Genomic DNA, 11,921 nt, shown 5'->3' on the forward strand with positions numbered 1-11,921 from the left:
GAGGTGTGGTCTGTTTCCATTCACCAACCGTAGAACGTGGTGAAGGATTTCATGCATTGGGCAGTGGGCAAGTACAAAACAAACTGGGTGAAATTGCTTTTAAAAAAATGCAATTCACAAAAACAAAATTCCAATTGAAAAGAATCTGAGAAATAACATGGTGACATTTTTTTTTTTTTAAACAAAACCTCTTTATAGTGGAAAAAATGTAGTTAAAAATATAATAGACTTTCACGTTTTACCAAGTAACATGTATCTATTTTAATCATGAGCCTGTCACATAACTGGGCACTATAACAAAGTAATAAGATTATTCTGGTATTTGTATGAAATATTTTGTATAGTAAAAGTAATCGCAAAAACAGACACTATTTGCCTTTTTAGAAAGTGTCTATCTTAACTGGCCTTAGTTAAAAAAAGTTACACACTTTACATGATTTGACCTGTAAGAATGTTGACACAAAAATCAGTAAAGGCAAAAACAAGAACATTGTTGAACAAAAAGCCCATGTTGGATATGCTTTTCCATGTTTGCTGCGAAGGAGAAATTGAGAATCTTGTGCATGAATGGATTATTAGTGCATTGCAAAATAAATTAGTCTTCTCGTCATCATTTCTCATTCTTTAAATAGCTTAAAATCACTACAGGAACAAACTGGCAAAACAAGAGAGACTGTGTGGGTTTCCTCCCCCATTCCAAAGAGTTGCAGGTCTGTAGGTTAATTGGCTTCTGTAAATTGTCCCTAGTGTGTAGGATAGAACTGGTGTACAAACCTGTGACCCCCCAGGTAAATCCATCAATCGCAGCAACCAATGACCCCATCAATTTTATTTTTTTTAATTAAAAAAGTGTCCAGTGTCAAAAAGCAACATATACAATTTAAAAAAACACATATTCTACACGTAAAAATCCACCTTGGTGGCTACGATTTTGCAGCCTTTGTCTGAATAGATATTTTCATTTTCTGGAAAGTATGTCATTTCATTAGCTATAGCAGTAATAATTTCCTCATCCTCCTGATAACCCCTGGCTACCAGTTCTTCTTTGACACACAACTTGACATGTTTATATTCCAGAGGAAGTAAAGGGACGAAGTAGTCAATCACGTTTCTATCAATGAGGCTGGTGTGCCAGAACCCACCTATCCAATTAAAACAAAAATACATTAGTTAACAACGATCACATCAGGCAAAGCGGCAATATCATACAGCCATTCATATCTGAGCTCAGGTTATGTACCATTTCAATTTGCATGGTTTTAAAATCCTTCATTGCCCTAAACACATCACAATCTAGATAATCTTGACCAAACCATAAATCCATCAGGATATCTTTAAGTCTTGCACAATCATTCCACCACTGGACACCATCTTTTTCAGCTACCAGCATCCTCCAGTTCCTTCCCATAACCTCTGCCTTTAACATGCTTCATTGACCAAACATTTGATCACCTGTGCTATTACCATTATGTGACTCAATTTCAAACCTTTGTTTGATAACAATTTTTATAGCGGCGAAGCCTTTCCAATATTTTACAAGCTTCACGCTCCTGCTGTACTGAATTAGCCTTCAACCAAACATTGTTGGAAACTTAGCAATAAATGTCTGTGCTCCTGAGACTACAAGAAGAAAAGGCAATCAGCCAGCAGAGCAACTTTAGATGGAAAACAAATAAAATTGTAGATGCTGGAATCTGAAACAAAAACGGAGATACTAGAAGAACTCAAGCGATATCTGTGGAAAGATAAACCAGTCAACGTTTCGAGTCAGTGATCCTCAGAGCAGGACTTTCAGTATTTTGATTACCCTCAAGTAGTCAATACTGGAAAGCACATAAATGCAAACAGCAAGCATGTCAGAATAGAATTAGATCCATGCAGCTCCCAACATGAGCCTGTCAAACCTGTATAAGGAATGCCATAGATGTGCACTGGTAACTAGAATACTCGTGGAAGTGGCAAAAGCTATGAACAGATAAACAAAGGCACAATGTCCAAAAACGTCTGGCATAGCCTTCATAAAATTGACACGGATGTTTAGTTTGGAGATACAGCATGGAAACAGTCCTTTCGGCCCACCAAGCCCGCGCCGACCAACGCTCACCTGTACACCAGTTCTATCCTACACACGGGACAATTTACAGAAGCCAATTAACCTACAAACCTGCACCTCTTTGGAATGAGGGAGGAAACCCACACTGTCACAGGGACAATGTACAAACTCCATACATTCAGTACCCGTAGTCAGGATCAAACCCAGGTCCCTGGCACTGTAGGGCAGCAATTTCACTGCTGCGCCACTGTGCCGCAACAATGGTTGCAGATTTCCAATTGGCGAGCCTATTTTGTTCCAGTGTTCTTCATTGCACATATCTCATTTTAAGCAAAAAGCATATATTAATCAAATTGTACAAAAAAGATTCCAATAATTCCAAGTTGGACCAGTGCAGCTCATTTCAAACTGCCAAAATTTAGCATATATACTTACTGTTTTTGTTATTGAAGACTCCATTAGACAGTTTACTGTCAAGATCTTTCAATTGAATTTCCTCCCTTTTGCTTCCTCTATTCCAAAAGTCCAGTGCAATCTCATTAATCCTCTCTCCACCTGCATTGCTGTTCATAACAAACAATAGTGATTTATAACAAAGAAACAAAAACTAGCTGGCATATGCTTAAGGTGAGAGGGAAGAGATTTAAGAGGCATTTTTTTCACTCAGAGTATAGTCTGCATCTGGAATGAGCTGCCAGAGGAAGCTGTAGAAGTGTAAACAATGATGACTTTTAAAAGACATTTGGACATCTATATGGATAGGAAGGGTTCAGAGGACTATAGGCCAAATGCAAGCCAACAGGACTAGGCCTGTATACCAACTTGGTCAACATAGACACGGTGGACCAAAAGGCCAGTTTCATGGTGTACAGCTCTATGACAAGTCACAAAGGGTATCCTCTGGGGCTTGTAAATATGAGGCTTTAACACACCTCAAACTCAACAAAACATAACTACCCCATCGTTCTCTCCATCATGAGGCTCCAGAGCATTTATCATGAAATCTCTGATGGCATCTCACTGCAGTACTGATGAAGTGATGGAACAGTTAGAGATGTCTTCTTTAAAATAAAATGTTAAATATGCCCTCCAAGCTGATTGTAGAATATTCTATTGTGTTATTTTGCAGAAGACCAGGGAAGCTCTCTCCCATGTCCTGACCAATACATATCCCACAATCAACTTCAAGCACAGAAATGATCTGACTAATTATCAAATGTGTTTGTAGGAGCTGTTGTGCTCAGATCAGCTGCCCTGTTTCCTCTGGGCAGCACAGTGGCACAGATATGAGAGTTTCTGCTTTAGCTCCAGTAGCCCAAGTTCAAATTTGATCGGGTGCTGACTATGGAGCTTGCATTCTTTCCTATGACAACGAATTTTTCACTGGGGTCTCCAATTTTCTTTCACATCCCAAAAATGTGCTGCATGGTTGGTTAATTAACCTTGTGTGGGGTTGGGTGGGAGAATCTGGAGGGAATTAATGAGAGTGTAGGTGAATAGGGAAAATTAGTGGGGGGAAATGGGACTTCTGGCTGGTCATAGGTTGAAATAGATTCCTTCCATTTGGAAATATGGAAATGACCACTTCCAAGATGTTTCACTGTATAGTATTCTGGTCAGTATTATATAACAAGATATTACATGAATGCAAGTTAATTCTTAAAGTTCTTCAAGAATGCTTGTTTGGTGCTCAGGGGTTATGGGAAGAAGGCAGGAGAATGGGGTTGAGAGGGAAAGATAGATCAGCCATGATTGAATGGCGGAGTCGACTTGATGGGCTGAATGGCCTAATTCTGCTCCTTGAACTTATGAACAAACACAAATACGAGTCTTGAGGTATAATTTGAACCTCATGGAAAATGGCATGCTTCAGTTGTTGCTCAGCGCTTAGACCACTGTTTGCTTTGTCTGTTGCTCTACAATGACTGATCATGCATTACATTTATTCCCTCCATTGTAATTTCAATAGCATTTACAATATATGTCGGCAAAGCCTTCAGTAAATGTGCAATATTTGTCAATAAAGTAATGTACCCAATTACATTTCTATTTCAAATTCAGTATTTGTATTCCTTAAAGTTAATGATAGACTTTGTTTATGTGATTCACTATAAATATATCTTTTACCTCAGAAAAATGAAAATTGCCTTCCGGTACACCACTCCATCAATGTTATCATAGTACTCCAAATAAGGCTTAATGGCATCAATAAGGCTTGGTTGCATCTTGTCCATTTCATCAAAAATGAACATGGACCTGTCACAAATGGACACATTACCACGGATCCATTTCTGCAGCTGCTCCTAAGGATAGATATTTATTTTGTATGAAATATATTCACAGAAGCAACAACTCTTCACCCCGCCACCATAAATCCCCAAACACACCTATTCTCAACACCAACACTGTTTCATACAGCATCACTGAGATGATTATATATTATCTCCAAGCCAGGGTTGATTGATATTACAGGACTTTGCCTCATTGCGGCAAGAACAGTCACTATAAATAATTGGTTGGCTGCTGAAGCAAGTAAACTTGATATTTGATATGCACATATTGTTACAGTATGTTGCTCTCTGGTGAAGCGAAGAAATTTAAGTACTGAATAGGGTTAGTTTGGTCGATTCTGCCCATTTCACTCCATAAGAGAATGATCTCGTTTAATCTGAGTTTCTGCTCTTACCCTGTTTTTAATATTTTGCTACAATGGCCATTAAATCGGATTCTCGTTATAAGTGTGATTTGATTTGTTTCCTAGTTCCCTTTTAGTTTAGTTTATTGTCACGAGGTACAATGAAAAGCTTTTGTTGTGTGCTAACCAGTCAACAGAAAGACAATACATGATTACAATTGATCAATTTACAGTTTATAGATACATGATAAGGGAATAACGTTGCTAAGGGAATAGTGCAAGGTAAAGCCAGCAAAGTCCAATCAAGGATGGTCCGAGGATCACCAAAGAGGTAGATAGTAGTTCAGCACCGCTCTCATCTGTTGGGCAATATGATCCAAACCATTGGGAAAAAAATATTGTCTCTACTTGAATCACCCACTCCTACATATAGAATGTCTCAAATGCATGTTTTATGTTTATTACTACCAAACTTTTGGATATTTCTGCTTCTTATAAAGATCTCAGTTGTCGTTGATGCCATTTCCATGAAGAGATTAAAGAGCAATTTATTCCATCAAATCATTCAGCTGTGGGGCAACCATTTTTAAGGATGTAAATACAGTATCAAGGAGCATCCAGTAAATTAATATGCACTCAAGTCAATAAACTTCACAAGAATTACAAATTTAAGCAGAAGTACTTGGGGATGTAACCAGAACCATTATTTGGAGGGTTAATGGTCTGATTTAATGCGCTACCCATTCCCAATATTCGTTCCTACATCTGCCATGGTCTACCTCCAAGGCACTGTACCAGTTCCAATAGCTCTCAGAATGTACCGTCACTACATGTGCACAGGTTATTCTCCCTGATACCAGCAGGCATCAAAAATGACAATCTGGTCATCAAACTTAACCAATTTATCAGACTCTCTCCTACCTAACTCAAAGGCACCAAGCTGCATGATCGCTTCTCCCAATGCAAGGGTGGGTGGCCTCAATGTGTTATGAAATTTTAAAAATGAAATAATTTTTATTTTCATCAATGCCACATTTATTGCTTGTAATAAAATTGGCTATTTTTTTGCACTGATAGTCCCTTGTGAATGATTTTCAATCATTGCATTAAAACTAGTATAAGGAAGGTCTTGATAAATAACTTTTTATGATTAAGTCCTATCAATTAACCAAAACAAAATTGATGACATATTTGTCAATTCCTCAATAAGTATGCTACCAAGTTATCTGCACTGAGGATTTAGTGCTCAACATTCAGTTGGGTGGGATATCCCAGGCAGCTTCATTTGTTTTATCTTCAGTAATCTTATGACCACCCAGTTAATCACACCGTCACTTTTGGGGGCATCTTTCCCAATGTATGATTTCAATTGCTTTGTTTGAGAACACTCCTCTCAAATGCCTTAGGACTTTATACTATGTTAAAAAGGCACATTATAATGAAGCTATTGTGATGACATGCAGGAGAGGAATAGAAGCAAATAAACAGTATTTTTTAAATTGATATAATGAAACAATAAATATATAGAATTGATTTTCATGCACCACTTTAATCTCAAGGTTTGGAGGTTGTTTAACTACTTATATTTTTGCTTATGCATTCACCAAAAGTCTTCAATTAGATTAAAACCATAATTCACTTTGGAGATCCATTATTTTATTTTAAAACTTTTTAAACCGCATGATTAAAAAACAGTATTCAACATGCAACAAATTACCATCATTTCATTTATAATCCTTCAACACTTTAATTAAAATACATAACTCACTGGTGATATCCAATACTATCCATGTTACCCTTCGCGTTTTGATGCTTTAACTGTGAGGAGCATTGCCCCACACAAAATATCCCATCTAGCAATTTAAAATGTAACCATACTCTGATGTTACCTTATAGTGGCTGAGATATTCAGAGTGAGGGAAGTGCAAAGTGGCGATAAACTGATGAACATATGCACTCCGCATTCCATTAGCGTAAATGTTCTCAGCTATTATTTGACTAATTAGGTTTTTGCCTGTCCCGGTCCAGCCGTGTAGAGACAAAGCTAGAGGTTTTTTAGGGTTTGGATTTGTGAAGAAACCATTGACAGCCTTCAAAACAACTTGCTTGGCAATATGTTGTCCAAATAGTTTGTTATCCAAGTCCATCTTCAAACCTGTTTATGGAAATAAAAGGTTCAGATTATCACACAAAGACCCAAATTCTTTAAAATGCCGTTTTACAACTGTTACACATATTTTCCACATTTTTAGTGCAAATCTAAAGGGATGTTAAACATTTGGAGATATTGTCTCTCCATCAGTACATAAAGCGGAGGAACTTTGCTTTCTAATGTGGATATCACAGATCCCAAAGCATGAGGAAAGAGGGAATTATCCCTTGTGTCCTGGCCAATGTCTACCCTTAAGCAATGACCGAGTCATGATGCTCTTTGGTGCATATTTACTTTACACAAATTGGCTAGCATATGAAGCAGGTTTATAATAGAGGCTATACTTCATTGGTTGATGAAACACTTTGAGATAGCCCAAGGATATGAGAACCACTATACAATTTATTATTTTACTTCCTGTATATCACTGCCTTGTATAGAACATGCCTCAGTTGTTACAACTGCAGGAGCTGATACTGATCAATTTGCCAGCGATTCATTGCTTAAAAATGAAAGCATCCTATTAATGTGAAGTGCTTCAGTCTGAGTACAGTCCAATAAAAACACAATCATACCCTACCCCAAAAGAGTGAAAATGTCTACATTCTGACCTTGGAGTTTCTGTGCTCAGTTACACATCTGCCATTCCGTAACATCTGCTTAAATTTGCTTCTTTTCTTACCCCGTAATTGTTTTTGACATTCTTAACGTCACAAAGACCGCCTACTTCCACCTTTGTTTCATCATCTGTCCTACTTCATCTAATATCCTTAGGAAAACCTCATTCATTTACTTCTGTCACTCCAGATTCCAGTCCAACCACCTCCTGGCAAGTCTTCTATCCCCACATCTGGAATTTTCAATGCAGGCAGATTCCTGTTGCTGGGCTGTGACAGGAATCAGTGTTGGCCCTTCATAATTGATATTACATATTAGATTAAGAAACTTCAAATCATGATAGATATGGACAAATTACATGACTTGGAAGCAGGGGGCAAAGGGAATCTATTCCCTTTGAAAGGAGATATAAAAACAAACATTTTAAACATTAAGAGATTGGTAAATAGTGATGTACAGTATAATCTTGTAAATTTGTAAATAAATGTAAATAAGTGAGTATCAGCAATTGGGAAAGCAAATGATTTGAACATCTTAATTGCAGAGTTTTTAGTATTAGTTTTAGAGATACAGCGTATTTTGGTCCACCAAGTCCATGTTGACCATTAATCACCTGTACATTAGTTCTATGTTACCCCACTTTTGCATCCAACACTAGAGGGGCAATTCCCAGAAGCCAATTAACCTACAAACCTGCATGATTTCGAATGTGGGAGGAAACCGAAGCACCCAGAGAAAACTCGTGCAGTCTCAGGGAGAACACACAAACTCCACCCAGACAACAACCACAAGGTGTGGAAGTACAATCTCATTTTAGAATTACTGATAACTAGAACCACCATCTCAGACAAATAAATGAGGATCACAGCCAGAACCTAGCAATTAGACAGGCGCATGGATTTGCAGGGAATGGAGGGATATGAGTTACGTGCATGCAGAGAAGATTAATTTAGCCCAACATCAATGTTCAGCAGGTATATTGTGGGCTGTAGGGCCTGTTCTTGTGCTGTGGTGTTCTATGTTCTGTGAGCGTTGGAGGTCAGGAGAGACTTAATAAAAGTATTCAAATTATGAGGCTTCCTGTGGTGTGCTGTTTTATCTATTTACGACATTATTATAGAAACAACGCTATATCAATGACCACTTTTCACTCTCCACCCATCAAAAGAGACATAGAAACATAGAAAATAGGTGCAGGAGTAGGCCATTCGGCCCTTCGAGCCTGCACCGCCATTCAATATGATCATGGCTGATCATCCAGCTCAGTAACCTGTACCTGCCTTCTCCCCATACCCCCTGATCACTTTAGCCACAAGGGCCACATCCAACTCCCTCTTAAATATAGCCAATGAACTGGCCTCAACTACCTTCTGTGGCAGAGAATTCCACAGACTCACCACTCTGTGTGAAGAAATGTTTTCTCATCTCGGTCCTAAAAGACTTCTCCCTTATCCTTAAGCTGTGACCCCTGGTTCTGGACTCCCCCAACATCGGGAACAATCTTCCCGCATCTAGCCTCTCCAACCCCTTAAGAATTTTATATGTTTCTATAAGATCCCCCCTCAGTCTTCTAAATTCCAGCGAGTACAAGCCTAGTCTATCCAGTCTTTCTTCATATGAAATAAAGTTAAGATTAAAGAAATCAATTTCTTCTCCCTCTTATTTAGGGCCAAGTTATTACTGGCTTATTACTGGATTTGTATCCAAATCTGAATTTGCATTGTAATTCCCATCAGCAAATATGTGTGTTGTGCATTGTTCATTCGCACAACTACCATGGAGAAAGCAGACGTGTTGCAAGGTGGCCTGTGTAAGCAAGCAATCTGCATGCAAAAGTCCTGTGGGTGCAGCACAATAGCCGGTAGTATCGCGGTGAGATGTCACGACGATTTACCTGTCAGGTTGAGTTTCACCCACTCGTCCTCACAACACTCCTGGAACGTGCAGTACAGCTTGGGGAAGGTGGTGAAGAGGCCGGTCAGAGCGGTGGCCACGCCGAATGCGATGCCCATACTGATGGGCTCCATGGCCGCCATAAAAGGGGTGGACAGGAACATGAGCAGCACAGCCCGGACCATCACCTTCATGTTGTCGGTTTCCTGGCGGCCGCCCCTGAACAGGCGACGAGACGCAGCGAGCCCCGGCAACCCGGCGGAAGAGCAGGCGTCGTCACATCCGCCCCTCTGACCTTTCCCCCCTCCAACACTCAGCCAGACATGTTTGTGAGGGGCATCCACACAGGCAGGAATTGGTGCTGACAACAGTCAACTGGCCTTTACACTCTCTCTCTCGTTCTCTTGCTCTCTCTCTCGTTCTCTTGCTCTCTCTCTCGTTCTCTTGCTCTCTCTCTCTCTCTCTCTCTCTCTCTCTCTCTCTCTCTCTCTCTCTCTCTCTCTCTCTCTCTCTTTATCTTTCTCTCTCTCTTTCGCCCTCTTTCTGTTTTTCTCTTTCTTTCTTTCTCTCTCTCTCTCTTTTTTTTTTCTTTCTCTCTCTCTCTCTTTCTCTCTTTCGTTCTCTCTCTCTTTCTTTCTCTCTCTCTCTTTCTTTCTCTCTTTCTTTCTCTCTCTCTCTCTTTCTCTCTTTCTATCTTTCTTTCTTTCTTTTTTCTTTCTTTTTTCTCTCTCTTTCACTCTTTCTTTCTTTCTCTCTCTCTTTCTTTCTCTCTTTCTTTCTCTCTTTCTTTCTCTCTTTCTCTCTCTTTCTCTCTCTCTTTCGTTCTCTCTCTCTTTCTCTTTCTTTCTTTCTTTTTTCTTTCTTTTTTCTCTCTTTCTTTCTTTCTCTCTCTCTTTCTTTCTCTCTTTCTTTCTTTCTTTCTCTCTTTCTTTCTTTCTTTCTTTCTCTCTTTCTTTCTTTCTCTCTCTCTTTCTTTCTCGCTTTCTTTCTCTCTTTCTTTCTTTCTCTCTCTCTCTCTTTCTTTCGTTCTCTCTCTTTCTTTCTCCCTCTACTCTCTCCCTCTCACTCTCTCTCTCATTTTCTGGAGAGTTGGAAATATTCAGCAAGTCCAGCAGCATTTGTGTGTCGAGAGAGAGAAAAGAACAAGTAAGTCTTGGAACTAATAAAGTTAAGATTAAAGAAACACATCTAATCCAATCAACATATTGTTCTATTCCCTACTCACCTAATTATTTTAGTTTCATTTTACGTGAATCTACTAATAATATGACAATGTTCTGGATGTGTTAACCGTTAACTTCGATCTGTTTCCCGCAGTTTTAGACACATCCATATTTGTCCCCCCTTGCTGAATTTATTTCTGGGATGAGTCTCCAAACATACAAAGGAGGAAGATCCCAGTTTTGATTTCTGCTCAGAACCGTAATGCCTTGACAGAGCTTGATGATTCAGGCACACGTCAAACGCAGGACCTCCAATTTCCATCCTGCCCTTAAATATACCTGGACTATCTCTGACATCTCCCTCCCGTTTCTGGACCTCACCATCTCCATCACAGGAGACAGACTAGTGACGGACATTTATTACAAGCCCACCGACTTGTACAGCTATCTGGACTACACTTCTTCCCACCCGGTCCCCTGCAAAAAGTCTATCCCCTACTCCCAATTCCTCCGTCTACGCCGCATCTGCGCCCGGGATGAGGTGTTTCAGACTAGGGCTTCCGAGATGTCCTCGTTTTTCAGAAAACGGGGCTTCCCCTCCTCCATTATAGATGAGGCTCTCACTAGGGTCTCTTCTACATCCCGCAGCTCCGCTCTTGCTCCCCATCCCCACACTCGCAACAAGGACAGGATCCCCCTCGTTCTCACCTTCCACCCCACCAGCCAGCGGATCCAACATATCATCCACCAACATTTCACCTACAACAGGACCCCACCACTGGCCATATCTTCCCATCCCCTCCCCTCTCTGCATTCCGCAGAGACCGTTCCCTCCGCAACTCCCTGGTCCACTCGTCCCTTCCTACCCAAACCACCCTAACCCCGGGCACTTTCCCTTGCAACCGCACGAGATGCAACACCTGTCCCTTTACCTCCCCCCTCAACTCCATCAAAGGACCCAAACATTCTTTCCAGGTGAGACAGAGGTTCACCTGCACCTCCTCCAACCTCATCTATTGCATCCGCTGCTCTAGATGTCAACTTATCTATATCGGCGAAACCAAGCGCAGGCTCGGCGATCGCTTCGCTGAACACCTGCGCTCGGTCCGCATTAACGCAACTGATCTCCCGGTGGCCCAGCACTTTAACTCCCCCTCCCATTCCCAGTCTGACCTCTCTGTCATGGGCCTCCTCCAGTGCCATAGTGAGGCCCGCCGGAAATTGGAGGAGCAGCACCTCATATTTCGCCTGGGCAGTTAGCGGCCCGGTGGTATGAACTTCGACTTCTCCAACTTCAGATAGCTCCTCTGTCCCTCCCTTCCCCTCCTCCTTCCCAGATCTCCCTCTATCTTCCTGTCTCCACCTATATCCTTCCTTTGTCCCACCCCCGACATCAGTCTGAAGAAG

At 40.6% G+C, this 11,921-nt stretch overlaps 1 protein-coding gene across 1 annotated transcript; it reads right to left on the reverse strand.

Annotated features, from left to right (window-relative positions):
* Positions 1 to 822: 822 nt before the first annotated feature.
* LOC144608512 (torsin-1A-like) lies at positions 823 to 9,595 on the reverse strand. The gene is made up of 5 exons (XM_078426369.1): positions 9,353 to 9,595; positions 6,578 to 6,843; positions 4,181 to 4,356; positions 2,489 to 2,616; positions 823 to 1,142 (listed from the first exon to the last, which is right to left on the reverse strand). Exons 1-5 carry the CDS (start codon positions 9,543 to 9,545, stop codon positions 898 to 900), a joined length of 1,008 nt encoding a protein of 335 aa, XP_078282495.1. The 5' UTR covers positions 9,546 to 9,595; the 3' UTR covers positions 823 to 897.
* Between the last annotated feature and the right edge of the window lie 2,326 nt (positions 9,596 to 11,921).

The sequence above is a fragment of the Rhinoraja longicauda genome, chromosome 31, assembly GCF_053455715.1.
Source record: "Rhinoraja longicauda isolate Sanriku21f chromosome 31, sRhiLon1.1, whole genome shotgun sequence".
NCBI lineage: Eukaryota > Metazoa > Chordata > Chondrichthyes > Rajiformes > Arhynchobatidae > Rhinoraja > Rhinoraja longicauda.

What these genes read in the sequence shown, in the direction of transcription:
- LOC144608512 (XM_078426369.1), bottom strand. Translation starts at nt 9,545, where the DNA reads ATGAAGGTGATGGTCCGGGCTGTGCTGCTCATGTTCCTGTCCACCCCT. An exon ending in GGTGAAACTCAACCTGACAG is followed by an intron (nt 6,844 to 9,352) that starts GTAAATCGTCGT and finishes TTCCATAAACAG; the next exon opens with GTTTGAAGATGGACTTGGAT. An exon ending in AGTCTTCAATAACAAAAACA is followed by an intron (nt 1,143 to 2,488) that starts GTAAGTATATAT and finishes TTAATTGGATAG; the next exon opens with GTGGGTTCTGGCACACCAGC.